The 16,635-nt window shown below is 42.4% G+C and overlaps 1 protein-coding gene across 1 annotated transcript in view; it reads left to right on the top strand.

Annotated features, from left to right (window-relative positions):
- The window catches only part of TNFRSF21 (TNF receptor superfamily member 21), a 66,569-nt gene extending 50,605 nt beyond the window's left edge, over window positions 1-15,964 (top strand). The window contains exons 5-6 of the mRNA XM_030870523.3: window positions 11,444-11,672; window positions 13,016-15,964. Coding sequence (XP_030726383.2) covers window positions 11,444-11,672; window positions 13,016-13,245 — 459 coding nt within the window. The 3' untranslated portion in view covers window positions 13,246-15,964. The remainder of the gene's footprint in view (window positions 1-11,443; window positions 11,673-13,015) is intronic.
- The last annotated feature ends 671 nt before the right edge of the window (window positions 15,965-16,635 follow it).

Here is a 16,635-nt window from a genome sequence, read left to right as displayed (position 1 = left end):
AAGAAACACTGAAGGTTCTTAAAGGTATACAGATTTTTATTTATTTATTTATTTTTTACCTTGCTCAAATAAGAAAAATTCAAATTGAAACCTACACTGAGATACAACTTTAACCTTTTAGACTGGCAAAGAGGGAAAGGTATGACACCATTCTTGTACTGTGAAGGGAATAAGGGTGTGTACACCAATGGGTGTGTACATCAGCCCTGCCCCTTCAGAGGGCCATCTGGCGTCTTCTACCTAAGGACGTGCCCATTGACCACGGACATTCCACTCTTAGGAGTACGTCCTACATATATTCTTTTTTTTAATTTATTTAATTTATTTTTATTTTTGGCTGCATTGGGTCTTTGTTGCTGCACGCAGGCTTTCTCTAGTTGCAGCGAGCGGGGGCTATTCTTCGTTGCGGTGCTTGGGCTTCTCACTGCGGTGGCTTCTCTTGTTGTGGAGCACGGGCACTAGTCATGCGGGCTCAGTAGTTGTGGCTTGCGGGCTCTAGAGCCCAGGCTCAGTAGTTGTGGCGCAGGGGCTTAGTTGCTCCACGGCATGTGGGATCTTCCCGGACCAGGGCTCGAACCCGTGTCCCCTGCATTGGCAGGCGGATTCTTAACCACTGCACCACCAGGGAAGCCCTACATATATTCTTTTTTAAAAAAAATTATTTTATTGAAGTATAGATGGTTTACAATGTTGTGTTAATTTCTACTGTACAGCAAAGTAATTCAATTATACATATATATACACACATTATTTTTCATATTCTTTTCCATTATGGTTTATCACAGGATATTGAATACAGTTCTTTGTGCTATATAGTAGAGCCTTGTTGTTTATCCATTCTCTGTATAATAGCTTGCATCTGCTAATCCCGAACTCCCAATCCTTCCCTTCCTGACCCCATCCTACATATATCCTTATATACATCCCACATGTGTGCAGAGTGATGCAAGTATAAGTATTCATTGTAGTGTCCCTCATTAATAACAAAAGAGTGGAAGCAACACAAATGCCCTTCAATAGAAAACTGGTTATGTAAGCTGTGGAACATCTATACAGTGTAACAGTATACACCTATCAAAAACAGTGAGTCAGCTCTTTATGTGCTAACCTCAAGAAGTGTTTTTAAACAAAAACGGGCAAGGTACAGGACAGTGTGTGTGTATACCTTAACCCCATATTGTAAAAAAAAATTGTAAAACATGAAAGAGAAGGTCTGGAGTGGGGTGGAGAATATATGTACCTACCAACTGGTATAAGTTTAGACAATGTCTGGAAGAATACACGGGGAATTGGTAACAGTTAACACTGGGGGGGTAGGTACGGAGAAGCTAAAGTCAAGGTTTAGTGAGGGGGAAGTAGTTTCAGGGTCCCCTTTTGTACCTGTGGCATTGTGTACCATGTATAGTCTAATTCTAGTGGCATGAATCCAATTAATGATTTTACTAAACAACACTAATTTAATCAAATTTGGGACGTTCAGAAAACTTGAGTCACAAAGGTCGGCTTGAGCCTTCTTATTTCAAGGTCATGCATTTCCTGTGAAATTATTTTCTATCCTCCATACTTTTTAAAAAAACATTCTAAAGGCTTTATTTAGTACCAGGTAGGCTATTTCATTATAACAGTTGTTAACTTCAAGACAGCCATTAAAATAACTTACTGGCAGCTACTGAAGGCCCCTTGGACCAGTATCTCAGTCTGGGGTTGGGTAGATAAATACTGTAAGATTAATGTACCCCAAATAAAGGGTCAAAGCTACTGTACAGTAAGTGTCTGTACATAGCTTAAGTACACAGGTGCCTTGCAAACTTGAAATGCACAAGACCTCCTTTTATATAGTTGCATACTTCTATCTTGTCTTAAGGCAAGCTTATGATTCTTGCAACCTTTTTTCATGATTAGAATTGTCCAAAGGCTTTTTTGTGGGAAAGCCTTCCTAATAGGTCTCATTGAGTGAAGTTTACGAAAACCCGAGGCATTTCCAACAGCACAATCTTCTCCTATAATGGTGGGGCCCCCTGACTTATCTCTCCTCACTTCCTTTTTTGAGAAAGCTAGCCGGTGAGTCAGCTCAGGGCTGCAACATTACGGTTGATGTCAGCAGCCTGGACTGCTTGGCAGACACATGTGCCAGCAGCTGGTGGCCACGTCCTCCTCTCCTCCCTCCGGAGCCAGCTGGTTCTTACCAGTTTTGGCAGCTTTGCACAGCACTGCTTGTGGCTTCCTGTGGCTGCCCCCTCACCCCGCCGTGCACCTAGTCCTCTTGCTAGGCAAGGATTGGCCACCAACCACACCTTGGCTTAAACGTGGGTGGATTTGAAATGAACTCTTAGACATGATCAGAATTAGCAGATGACATATATACACAAGACTCTGACAACTGCCTTGATTGGGGCTTGAGATACTTAAAGGAGAACCCAGCCATGGCCAGCTGGCCTGGGCTAATGTTTAAATGGAATCTTAAGTAAGGTTGCAGTTGAAGCAAAATTCTTGAATTATCCTGTGCTTGGACAGATGTAGGGGGCGTGCAGGGTGTCTTTTAAAATAATTCCCCAGTGGTTTGGGCAGTTTTTGGTCACGTGAATCCTGTGAGCTTCCTGAGGGTGGGTGACTTGGTTCTGCAGGTGCTGCTGTTGGCTTGCAGCTTACCTGGGCAGTGCATAGCTCAGTGTTCACTCAGCTCTGTTACCTCTGTAGTCTAGCTCAGGGGTTCCCAGGGAAGCTGAACAGGGCATCTTGGCATTGTACTCCTGTTCCTGCTTCCATCCCGTGACCTCCAGTGAACCCAGGGAGATCTAGACAGCATAACGCTGCAGTGTCCGCTTGCCAGTTGATGATTTACGTTTAAGTGTTAGCACTGTTCCCTACTTATGCAATGGAAGCCCCTCTGTGCTTCCCTTTCCTGTGTTCTGGGCTGGGCCGGAGAAGAAAGAAGGAAGGTCAACAAAAGACTAAATAATCAGAAGCCTAGGAAAAGTTTGGGGAATTTCTGTCTTCAGGTTATTTGGCCCTTAGCCTTCTTGTTAATTTATTTATTGTCCTAACTTTCAAAAATAAGACTTAGGAAACAAAGAAAAGTTAAAACACAGTACAACAAACACCCAGAACCTACCACCTAGATTCAACAATTATATTTTGACATCTTTGCTTTATCTATATATGTGTGTATATATTTCCAGTCCATATTCCTGTTTCTAAGACTTCCCTCCAAATTTCTTATAAATGATAACCCTTCTTTTAAAGGTTTAGGAATCAGCGTCTTCTCAATTTCCTCTTAAGTTTTTTCTTTTTGTTTGCAAAAAATTTTGCTGAGTAAATTTGGGTCGTTCTTCTTAAGACCCCTTTCTCTGGGTTGGATTGAACAAGAATTCACACTCGGAAGAATAATTAAAGTCTGTCCCCTATCAGCTGGAACTTTAAAGAAACCCTCCTATTTTCCCCCTTTTCTGTTGGAGGCGGTGTATTTGTTTTATTTTTTTGAGGGAGAAATCCTCGTATACAGGTATTCTTTAGTATCTGAACTTAGGAATTGAATAGATTCAGGTACATGTTTTGTGATAGGGCTGGTAACCAGCATTATCTGAACCCTCATGTAGATCTGAAGTCCTGGAACCACATAGCTTTGGATGACAAAGCGTTTCTTATCATCCGAAATCCTGTTCTCTCAAGGTAGGAACTACATAGATCCAGATATCAAGAGATACTTGTATAGCAAGGAGGAAAGTGCTCGTTTTTATCAGAGCCCAATCTTACATACCTACATGGACCTATGGGAGGTCATGAAATCTAATTTGATCTTGATTACACGGGCAGCTGGGAGAATGGGGGAACAAGCTTCAGATAATATCATCATCCTTAAATAGCTGTAGTCATGTCTTTATTTGTGACTGTAATTCCTTTGAGATAAACCTTTAGTGGAAATTGAATTTGTGTTTTTTTAAATAGTCACTGGTCTGTTGGGATCGGAAATATTTTCTAATAGAAAACAGTTATTGGCCACAGTTGAAGTGTCTGGTTATTTACATAGTCTCTCATCTTTATCTATTTTTTAAATTTTAATATCTTTATTGGAGTATAATTGCTTTACAGTGTTGTGTTAGTTTCTGCTGTACAACAAAGTGAATCATCTCTACGTGTACATATATCCCCATATCCCCTCTCTCTTGAGCCTCCCTCCCACCCCCCTATCCCACCACCTAGGTGGTCACAAAGCATCGAGCTGATCTCCCTGTGCTATGCAGCAGCTTCCCACTAGCCATCCATTTTATATTTGGTAGTGTATATATGCCAATGCTACCTTCTCACTTCGTCCCAGCTTCCTTTTCCCCCCACCTGTGTCCTCAAGTCCATTCTCTACATCTGCGTCTTTATTCCTGCCCTGACACTAGGTTCATCAGTACCGTTTTTTAGATTCCATGCATGTGCATTAGCATACGGTATTTGTTTTTCTCTTTCTGACTTACTTCACTCTGTATGACAGACTCTAGGTCCATCTACCTCATTACAAATATCTCAATTTTGTTGCTTTTTATGGTTGAGTAATATTCCATTGTATATATGTGCCCCATATTCTTTATCCATTCGTCTGTCGATGGACATTTAGGTTGCTTCCATGTCCTGGCTCTTGTAAATAGAGCTGCAGTGAACACTGGTACATGAGTCTTTCTGAATTATGGTTTTCTCAGGGTATATGCCCAGTAGTGGGATTGCTGGGTCATATGGTAGTTCTATTTTCAGTTTTTTAAAGAACCTCCATACTATTCTCCATAGTGGCTGTATCAATTTACATTCCCACCAACAGTGCAATAGTGTTCCCTCTTCTCCACACCCTTTCCAGCATCTATTGTTTGTAGATTAATTGATGATGGCCATTCTGACCGGTGTGAGGTGATACCTCATTGTGGTTTTGATTTGCATTCCTCTAATGATTAGTGATGTTGAGCATCTTTTCATGTGTTTGTTGGCAATCTGTATGTCTTAGAAATGTCTGTTTAGGTCTTCCACCCATTTTTGGATTGGGTTGTTTGTTTTTCTGATATTGAGTTGCATGAGCTGCTTGTATATTTTGGTGACTAATCCTTTGTCAGTTGCTTCATTTTCAAATGACTTCACCCATTCTGAGGGTTGTCCTTTCGTCTGGTTTATGGTTTCCTTTGCTGTGCAAAAGCTTTTAAGTTTCATTACATAATCTCTCATCTTTATCTCAGGGCAGTCATCCAGCTGAGGTTCAAGATCTGCCACTGAGTTACAGGTCCTTGCAGACTGTATGGGCCAGGGCAGCCCCTTGTGGTCATGTGATGTCTTTGTATTGAGTTTACAGGGTTTGTCAATTTCTGTAACTGCAGTGGGTCCAGACAGGGAAGTGACATGACTCAGCAAAGAGGATTACTTGGAAACTAGACCACCTCTGATCTTGAGTCCTGGCTTCTGTGATCTTGGGCAGGTTACTTAAACCTCTTAAAGCCACAGTTTTCTCATCTGTAAAATGGAGCTAATAAGAGCTACCTTAACATCAAATGGATTCCATATATTTCATGCTGAGTTGTTTAGCAGAGTACTGATGATGGCTTATGTTTTAAAGCCCCTTTTTGTTTACTGGATCTGAGTAACAAGCCGGTCAACTCAGATGGAATAGCAATTAGTTTCCGTTGAATTTAGCAAATGGGTTTTCGAAAACCATCATTAAAGTGACAGAAGTTTTCACAAATGTAACATAAGAATTCTTCCTTCTTTCTAAATGTTGGATGAGGTCTGGAGGGAAAGTTCAGTAGGAAGGTGATTTTTAATTGCAAGGTGCTTTCTTCTTGAGTCTATCAGACATATCTGGCTACAGAGGGGAGAGAAAAGGATCTTGTGGAATCTGATTGAGTGATGCCAGGAACCAACGGGTTAAGTTGAACCATTTTAGCAGATTGGCAAGGGGCATCAGGGCTGGGTAATTAAGGCTTCATTTCAGGGGATCACTGATGCATCAAAGTTGTTAATTAGTTTTATGAAAACAAATTGTGCAACCACAGGGAGATTGTAATTAGGTAGTAATTGAAAATAACTCAGTGGTAAACCTTAGTTGAGGAACCAGTGGAAGTAACTTGGAAGGAGAAAGGGAGTTGGGGTCTGTAGGTGGGGAGTGGGGAGAATGAAAGAGCCATAGTGAGACAAACAATAAGACAATTTGAAGAGAGATGACCTAGAGTAACCTTCTTCTTTTAGAAATGAGGAAACAGATCTGAAAAGGGGTGTGGTTTTTCTAAGACCACACAGCTAGTTAGTGGTAGATTTCCTTTCTTCCTTTGCCATGATGTTCCAGGATTGTCATCACTTCCAGTTTTAGGAGTTGACTATGAAGATCATGAAACACGCTGAAAAGAAGGCTTCTGGGGCTGGAGTCTTCCACCCCTGCCTGTTTGCAGAGTATCCTCAGAAATGCTGCTCCATCATAGGAGAGAAGCAAAGTCGTCTCACACTCTTGTTTCGCTTATATGCCACCCTCGACATGGCAATGGCTTCAGCGTCCACGGCTCCACCATCCCCAGGGCTGGAGAAACATTTCAGCCTTCCACAGTGTGTCATTCTCGGAAAGGCCAGTCAACAGGGAAGTGCATTTTGTTTGATGTTAAAAGAGGAGAGTTATTTTATTTTATTTTAATTTTATATTGGAGTATAGTTGATGTATGATGTTGTGTTAGTTTCAGGTATACAGCAAAGTCATTCAGTTGTACATATACATCCATCCATTGTTTTTCAGATTCTTTTCCCATATAGGTTATTACAGAATATTGAGTAGAGTTTCCTGTGCTATATGGTAGGTCCTTGTTGATTATCTGTTTTATCTATAGTAGTGTATATTTGTTAAGAGGAGAGTTATTTTTGAGGTTCAGTTTCAGGTTGTGATTTGATTGTGCACCCAAAGCGGGCATGTCAGTGTGGGGAGCTGGTTGAGGGAGGAGTGGACAGTTGCAAGGACACAGCTGGAAATGGCTCTTTCCAGTACAACCCAGGACAAGTTATATCATTGTTCTCACCGATACTGCTCAAACCTCTGTAGCCCAGAGGCATTCAAGCCCACGAATTTTAATCAATAGCTTGTTTACCTAATCCCTTTGCATGGTTCCTCATACTCAGTGGTTCTGGGAATCTGGAAAGGAAAATAGTCAGGTCAGCAATGGAGTTTTAGGTATGACTCAGCTGTCCTGTAAGGTGAACCACTTATCTCTCTTTTCTTATCAGTTTAGACCAATAAATACAGTACCTGGAAGGACAGAGTGTGTTTGTATGGAAACTAATCAGGAGGACATTTGGGGCTCATGTGGCCAAAATAAATTTCATGGTCTTGAAGTTCATACAATAGACTCGTACTGATTTGGGTTACTTAGGGAGCTCTCCCCTCAGGATCCCTGCCTTCTCCCCCTTTTTGGTCTGTCTTACTGTCTCACCCTGATTTCTCAAATGAGTCTTCTAAGTTAGCACGGTTACAACATGGCTATAGAGCAAAAAGAACTCTACTTTTCAAGTTTCTCCAAAGGGACTTCAGATATCTGGTGGATCCATTGCCTTCACTGGCCAAGTTTTCCCAGAGGCCTTTCGTTTAAGTCTTACTATTTGCTTCACCACAGTAAGTTGGGAGGAGTGTTGTCCTTTTGTGCCTGTGAATGCTTAAAAAAAGTAAAGAGAGGAGCTCAGCCAAGTAGATGATTTTCCAACTGTCCCGTTCCTTGGCTACCAATATAAATAAGAGCTGTTGCGGCCACATTTTCCAATTAACAGAGGGAAAATATACTTATCAGTGGTGACTGCTTTTAAAAATAACATTTATTGTTTTTCTAATTATAAAAGTTAATATGGCCCTGTAGAGAATTGGGGAAGCTTAAAGGAGAAAAAAGAATAAATTCATCCACTCAGGATCTCTTTTGTGACTATTTTGATAAGTTTATGTTCAAATCTTTTCCAAGAGGATACAACCTGCTTCTGTGGACATCTAGCTTTCTTGTTTAGAGAGTTTGTCTTCTCTTTTAGTATCTGAATCTTATTATAAGTGCTCTTTATTTGCTCTAAACTCAATACTGAACCGTGAACTTTCTGAACTAAGGAAATAAAGAATTAATTTATTCCACACATCCTGAGGCTTCAATTTCTTATTAGAGAAGTCACAGGTAACACAATGCTTGAGTTGCAGTGCTGCAAAACAATTTTTTTTTTTTTTTTGGTGGTACACGGGCCTCTCACTGTTGCGGCCTCTCCTGTTGCGGAGCACAGGCTCCGGACGCGCAGGCTCAGCGGCCGTGGCTCACGGGCCCAGCCGCTCCGTGGCATGTGGGATCTTTCCGGACCAGGGCACGAACCCGTGTCCCCTGCATCGGCAGGCGGACTCTCAACCACTGCGCCACCAGGGAAGCCCTGCAAAACAATTTTGATGGATATTGTCAATAGTAAGGTAAAGGGAGGAAAGAAGTAAGTTTCTAGGGGCAAATTTTTTTTTTCCTTCTAGGAAAAAAATGCAAGTAACTTTAGAGAAATCTGCAATGCAACCAGCTACTGTGTATCCTGTACATAGTGACAGATATCTATGCTTGGTAGAGGAATAGATTTTCTAGAAAGATGCTTGTCAAATGGTCTCTGGCTTTAGCTGTGGTTGTGAGCTCCATTGTGGAGCTTCTAAAACCATTCCTAGCGGCATTTTCCCATTCACTTGACTCACTGTTAATGATCGGACAGCATCAATTCAGCATTCTGCCTTCCAAATTATGTTAGAAGTCATGTACTTAATTTCCACTGATAATATCCTTTGGCAAAATTGGGGGGAATATTAAATATTGAAAGTTTTGAACTGAGTTCAGGAAATAGGTGGGTGGATTTCTTAGGCTGTTGGCATGTGATTTGTGGACAGGAATTTCTTTTTTTAAGCAAGAACAGTGCACTATATTGACTGGCCGGGTCATCCAATGTACTGTCCCTGAGAACCAGAGCGTAGACAAGTGTTCTTTGTCTAATCGAGTGAATAAAAAACATGTTTTGGCATGAATGGCCATGTGCATTTTCAGGGAGGAGGGGCACATGCATGCCAGGGCCTAATGAATTCAAATCTTAAAAACGTATCCATAAAACTTGTCTGTGGATCAGAAGGGGGCTGGTAGGAATGCGTGATATCCAAGCCTTAAGACTGCACTGGAAGCAGAAGCAGGATGTGGGTGGTTGTACAAGGGAAAAATGCTGTTGGAACATTAGATGTGCCGTGTCAGAGACCTTCAGAATCTGCACAGTTGCAAGAATTTCTCAGGCTGTAAAGCTTGTAAAAGAGGCAGTTGTGCTTTGCTTTGTGCGTTTTACAACTGGTGAACATCATCCTTTGAAACAAGGGGCAATGTCTTCCTGATTGAGGAGCTTGAAAATGTTTCTCTTGACAAGTGGGAGTCTAGTCATGAGGTTTCTAATGAGCGGTGATTAACAGCTCCGGGAAGAGTGCACATCACTGTCTGCACCCTGCCCCGTGTCATCTGGCCACCTGGCTCCCAGATTTCCCTCTGTGCCAGAAGAACCAATAAAAATATAAGTCAACCGACTAGGAGATGCCACCAGTGTCTGCCAGATTTCTAGGGTATGGTGTCAAATGACAGGGGCAACTAGAGATGTCCAGCTGGCCTGAGTTGAGCACTGACTTTCTCCCCGGGTTTGTGTGCCGTCTCTGGGCCGTAGTCATTTCACCTGCAAAACGGGGTGATACCACTCATCACTTACGCTCATCTCCACTGTGCACCCTGGTACAAGCCATGATTACACGTCACCTGCCCGCTCACTGTAGCAGCATCCTAACTAGTCTTCCTGTGTTGATTCTTACCTCCCTAAAATCCAGCCTCCATGCACCAGCCAGAGCGGTCATGATGCTCACTGTCTCCATCTGAAACCATCTTGTTTGCTTGCTTTCTTGTTATCTTCTCTCTGATCCCTGCCCTGGAATGCAAGCTTCACGGTCTCCCTTACATCCTGAAGAGCCTATCCATTGGCTCCAGCGGGGTGGTTCTCCCTCTCTCCTTCCAGCCGCTTTTGCTCTGGTGTTCTCCTGTTCTCATTTTTTTCAAGCAGTTTTATTTACTTCCTGAGCTAGCTTGAAATGGGAATCAGGAAACAGAGGGTTTAGTTTTAGTTCTGCCACTTCCTGGCTGGGTGCCCTAAAGACAGTCACTTACCTTCTCTGGGCCTGTCTCCTTACTTGTAAAGAGAGGGTGTATTTGTTTGCAAGGGCTGCTATAATAAACTACCACAGACTGGGAAGCTTAAACATCAGAAGTGTATTTTCTCACAATTCTGGAGACCAGAAGTTTGAGGTAAAGCTGTCAGCAGGGTTGATTCTCCTGGGCGTGTCGAAGATGGCCATCTTCTCCCTGTGTCTTCAACATGGCTTCCCCTCTGTGTGTCTGTGTCCTAATCTATTCTTATAAGGACATTAGTCATATTGGATGAGGGCCCAGGTGTACCTTAGTTACATCTTTAAAGGCCCTATCTCCAAATATAGTCATGTTCTGAGGTCCAAGGAGTTATGAGTTCAACATACGAATTTTGGGTGCACATAATTCATCCTGAAACAGAGAGGAATATGCTGGATGATATCTAAGACCATTTCCAGCAGGTACAAAATTATATTTTTGTTGGACATCTTCCTCCTCACTTTCTTGCTCAGTTTCACTCCTATGAGGTAACAGCTTGGTGCGTATGCCTCCTAATTTTTAATGTTCACACATATCCTCTCGTACATTTTGAAGGGTGTGTGTGTGTGTGTGTGTGCGCGTGTGTGTGTATCTAGCAATAATGTAAGTGATGGACTGTCAAAATGGGAGAAGTTATCCACAAAATACTAAATGGAACCCAAAAAAAGCATCCAAGAAGGGCTTTTAATTTCATTTTTTTCTATAATTTTTTAATTTAAAAATTATTTCTATCTTTATTTTTTATTTTAAAAATTGAAGTATAGTTGATTTAGAATCTTGTGTTAGTTTCTGATGTACACCAAAGTGATGCAGTTATTCACATATGTGTATATTCTTTTTCAGATGCTTTCCATTTGGTTTCTATAATTTTTTTTTTTTTTTTTTTTTTTTTTTTGGCTGCATTGGGTCTTTGTCGCTGCGCGCGGGCTTTCTCTAGTTGCGATGAGCCGGGGCTACTCTTTGTTGCGGCGCGCGGGCTTCTCATTGCGGTGGCTTCTCTTGTTGCGGAGCATGGGCTCTAGGCACGTGGGCTCAGTAGTTGTGGCTCGTGGAATCTAGAGCGCAGGCTCAGTAGTTGTGGCACACGGGCTTAGTTGCTCCGCGGCATGTGGGATTTTCCCGGACCAGGGCTCGAGCCCGTGTCCCCTGCAATGGCAGGTGGATTCTTAACCACTGCGCCACCAGGGAAGTCCCAGTTTCTATAATCTTTGAAGTATATAATTCAAAATGGTTTCTTTCCACAGCTGGAAACTGACAAGCTGGCTCTCCCGAGGAGCCCCAGCCCGCTTAGCACGAGCCCGGTCGCCAGCCCCAACCCGAAACTTGAGAATTCCACGCTTCTGACGGTGGAGCCCTCCCCGCTGGATAAGAACAAGGGCTTCTTCGTGGACGAGTCCGAGCCCCTCCTTCGCTGCGACTCCACGTCCAGCGGCTCCTCGGCGCTGAGCAGGACCGGATCCTTTATAACCAAAGGTACGGATGGTTTAGACCCACATTCATTCTTCAGCCTCCCCTCAAAGAGCCCGTGGCATCTCTCCCTCCATCAGTTCCCCATTCCAGTAGGGGCTGGGTCATCTAAATGACCTGCCCTGGACTCCGAGGTGAGGCTGGCCTGCGCGAAACGACGTCATTAGCCAGTCGGGACCTGCCTAGAAAATCTTTACAGCCCCGACTGTCTGGCCGGGAGCCTGTGTCCAGGAGTATCGGTCACCCTTGATCCTCATGATGCTATCGAGTGTGTGTTTCGGGGAAGGTCTGATAACGTGTGGTCTGGCAGGTTTTATTTGTGTGTGTGCAAATTATTTACTAGGCTTGCAGAATCCAGGGATTTAAAGTGTAACTTATCTTGAGAGAGTCTGGGGTAGAGGTTTTAGTGACTGAAATTAAATTTCGCTCTGTTAAGCTTGGTTGCAAATAACAATGTTTTAAACATCATGGGTTGGTACTTTCGGTAAATAATTTGCCACTTGCAGTTTTGAATAGCAGGGTAGGGAATTAGCATGTACACTATACTGATGACAGGTTTTTGTTAGGAATTTCCTAGTTTGGGTAACACCGGTTATATTTTACCGAAAGGGGTATATTTTATGTTGTTTTTTATATATTTATAAAATAATTCTATTTCACATATTTATATTTTATACTTTATATATTCATATATCTCTATACTTATATAAAGATTTATATTTTAGTTTATAATTTATGTTACATATTATATTTTAGAGAATACATCTTATAAATGGTAGTAGAAGTTATAGTTCCTCACTCCATTGTAAGATATGACCCAAGAAGCAATATTTTCTTATTTATGTGCTTTTGCTCTAAGCAGTTTAATTTTAAAATATGACAATGTAATTAGGAAGTCAGATAAGCCGATTATTGACTTGGAATGTTTGAGGGGAAAGGCTGGCCTCATATCTTTGCTTACTAACATGTTACAGATGGGGAAAGTAGTGACGTTTTGTTTTTGTTTTTGTTTTTTTAAAGTTTCTTTAAGTATTTCAGCATTCTCCTGAGTTTTAGGAGAGCTTCGGAGACGTCATTTGAGTCTAGGCAAACGTCATGTTCCATCAACAACGCATTCAAGCAGATGAGCAGATCCTTGTCTGATCTCTGTTACGCACATCTTGTTTGTTATCTTACGTGCCACGTCGGTAAAAACCACGGTGGTGTTTAAAAATGTGCCTGAGCTTCGCTGCCTCACCTTGCAGGGTGGGATGGGGACAGCCTGGGGAGAGGGTCGCTGTCACCGTAGCTCTCCTCCGTCCCCCAATACAGTCCCGTTACAGCTGTCCCCTCTCCTCTCCTCCCTGCAGAAAAGAAGGACACAGTGCTGCGACAGGTGCGCCTGGACCCCTGCGACTTGCAGCCTATTTTTGATGACATGCTCCACATCCTGAATCCCGAGGAGCTGCGGGTGATTGAAGAGATTCCTCAGGCCGAGGACAAGCTGGACCGGCTGTTTGAGATCATTGGAGTCAAGAGCCAGGAAGCCAGCCAGACCCTCCTGGACTCTGTTTATAGCCATCTTCCCGACCTGTTGTAGAACACGAGGAATACTGCACTCTGGAAATTACTCAATTTAGTGGCAGGGTGGCGTTTTTATTCTTATTTTTTTTTAATTTTTGTTTTTTGGTGTGTGTGTGTGTGTGTGTGTGTGTGCGCGCGTGCGCGTGTGTGTGTTTAACAGAGTATATGGCCAGTGTTTTGAGTTCATTCTTTCTTTTTAAAAACCCTCCTGGGAAGTTAGCATATAAGCCTTTTCAACTGTTTCAGAATATCCACCACTGAAGTTTTTTTAGGTTCCATATTTTCTCTGTCTTGCCTTCGTATGTATTCTCAAAATTGTTCTGTGCACTTTAAATTCACTTAATGTATCACAAATACAGTGTGGCTTTTCCCACACACTGGATTATGAGGCTCTTAACTTCTTAAAAGTGTCATAGCATCTTGTGAATGCTATAAGCCGTCTTCATGTCTCAACATTCACATCTGCTTTATTATTTTTATTACTATTTTATTATTTGCCATTTATGAATTTTCTTAAGGGTTCAAGAAACGTAAGACCCCACTGAGTTACTGTAACGCCATTAGATCTTGAAGTACCTTTTTAACATGCCTCGTTGGGTAGTTCATATTTATGGCTGAAACTTGACCACACTGTTGCTGATTGTATGGTCTTCACCTGGACACCGTGTTGAATGCTTGATTACGTGTGCTCCCCTTACGCTATTCTGCTCTGGGCTGGAGACATGAGATCCTCACAAGCCATCATGACTTGCTATTTGAGTGGCTTGACCACTGGGCCACCAAGGAACTTGAACTTCAACTTTTAGAGATTGAGCTGTTCTGGAACATACTGCTGCACTTTGGAAAGTCACAATTGAAGTGCTGGTGACAAATGACACCTTTTCCAAAGGGAATTTGTCCAGCTTTGCTTTACAAGATGTCTTGTTTTTTATACACACATAGTCGATAGGTCTGGTCTGCCCTCAGGGCCTCGGTCTTGGGGGGTTTCCTTCATTCAATCACTTTAGTTAAAAATGGCTGCAGCTTTAAGAACTCTTGTCTGATCTATTTGCAACTCTGCTCCCATTTATACACGTGCTCTTTGATGCTTAGTTGCTGAATTCTAATGCAAAGGTGGTGTGGACTCCCTTTGTGTGGGTGGGGTTTGTGGGTAGTGGTGAGGGACTGATATCAGAAAACTGCCTTCAAGTGTACTAATTTATTAATAAATATTAGGTGTTTGTTACTTGAGTAGTTGAGTGTATTTAATCCTTGCCTTGTTCGTGTGCTCATGTTATAATTCTTTGATTAGTCTCTTGGAAAAGTGTATTCTAAAACCTGAGCGTTTCTAATCTGTGAACCATGCACAGTAGCGAAGGTTTGTGTTTGGAAAAGTACCTAGAGATTCATAGAGAAGGGCTTGCAAGCATTGAGGATGAACAAGCATTTCCTAGTTTATTGGGGGCAAATCCGAGGCTCCTGCTTTTGAGATTGTCTCTGCTTTAAGAAATGAGGATTTGGAGGTGGAGAGGGATAAATGCTGGCTAGGCTTTGGATTATATTCTTCTTAACTCAGTTCCATCTTGGAAATTAATACTCATGGGTGGGTCTATATAAGTTCATGGGCCTGTCTACACAAGTTCATAGGCTTCTATATGAAACCTTATTGCCCCTGATTAACTTCAGGGGGCTTTCTTGGCAGTATGGCAGGGTAGCATCTTATGTTGGTGGGCTATATTACATCATATTTTATCTATTCTGTTATATTTTATATTTCATTGCTTATCTCCCTTAGTTTGGGAACCCTGGCTCCACAGAATTCCCACAGCCAGAACCCTTTGAGGGTTCAGCAACTTTGAGTTCCTCTTTCAGGGAGAAATGGGAAGTAGATACCCTGTCTGAACACTTTGACACCCATGTCAGTGACATGAAAGGGGTTTTCTGGTTTTGTCCGCTTCCATGTGACTGGTTTCTAGAGCGCCATCCTGGGATTTGGTTTCATGGTTCTCGGGCCAAGTTTCCTTTCCTCTTTGTCACCAGAAGATAGAAACTCTTCACAAAAGGAAAACAAACCGGAATGGGTCCTGGATGGTGTGGAGGAGACAGATTTTTTTGTTTCTCAGAGGATTTCAGGACTGCCACTTATTTTATGTGGGGTTGAGAACATCATAAATGATGAATCAGCGTTAACGGTAATTTGTAAATTATTCATAGCTTGGAGATGCTTTTATTAATTTTTTACCAGCTTTATACTTTACAAGGTACTTTTCATATTATGTTATTGAATCCTCACAACTATCCTATAAGACAGGGACTATAATTTGTGCCCATTTTATAGATGAAAAATAGGCTTATTTTAAAGGCTAAGGAACTTGCTTAAGGGCCAACAGCAGAGCTGTAGAGATCAGACTTGAATCTGAACCCAAGACTGTTTATTCAGGACTGTTTATCCAGAACTCTTTTGTCAGGCTGAAACAGTGGACACAGAGATCATGGTGATAACATTTATCTGGGTTATAAGGAAAGCCCTATACCTAAGTTCAATAAATAATTGTGGAAATATAGGGAAGGGGTGGCATCTCTTGATGATCCAGGGGAAAGGGACATAGGAGTTGTGGTTAAACAGAAGCTGAATATTGAATTAACATGATATATAGCTTTTCTTAAAAAAAAAAATAAAAAAGGCAACCTTTAACTGCAGTATTAAAAAATAGAATGTTCTGGGCTTCCCTGGTGGCGCAGTGGTTGGGAGTCCGCCTGCCAGTGCAGGGGACACGGGTTCGTGCCCCAGTCCAGGAAGATCCCACATGCCACGGAGCGGCTGGGCCCGTGAGCCATGGCCGCTGAGCCTGTGCGTCCGGAGCGTGTGCTCCGCAGTGCGAGAGGCCACAGCGGTGAGAGGCCCGCGTACCTCAAAAAAAAATAAAATAAAATAAAAATAGAATGTTCTGATTGGAGCTGATGATAATCTCATTTGTATACTATCTTGATCACTTTGGAGGTTTTCTCCGATTGGAGCTGCCCTGCCTTGAGGGATCTGCTGAACTGGAAGGTCTCCACTGTGGGGTTGGGGGGGAAGAGTAAGAAACAGAATTGGGAGCAGTGGCTGGGAAATCTACACTCGATGAGGAAGACCCATGGAGGCAGGGGAAAGGCTACCTTCAGTGATTTGAAAGGCTAAGCAAGAGACTCTTTCTTTAGAGAGTCATACTGTCTTCTCTAGGCCAACTTAGGCTAAATGCAGAGGAGCTTTGACACAGCTAGGTGAGGCTGGTTTTCAGAGACAATGATTCCTCCTCTGAGGAGAACTTGGACGTGCTTCCGTGCTTCTGAACCTTTCACGTAAGTAAGCGTCGTCTGGGAATCAACAGGCTGCTAAGTAGACAGATTCCCGGAAAGTTCAATTCAGGAGATTTGTGGTGACGTG

This window comes from Globicephala melas, chromosome 11 (genome assembly GCF_963455315.2).
Source record: "Globicephala melas chromosome 11, mGloMel1.2, whole genome shotgun sequence".
Taxonomy (NCBI): domain Eukaryota; kingdom Metazoa; phylum Chordata; class Mammalia; order Artiodactyla; family Delphinidae; genus Globicephala; species Globicephala melas.
The sequence above is the reverse complement of the archived record's forward strand: the minus strand, read 5'-3'. Positions and strand labels throughout refer to the sequence as shown.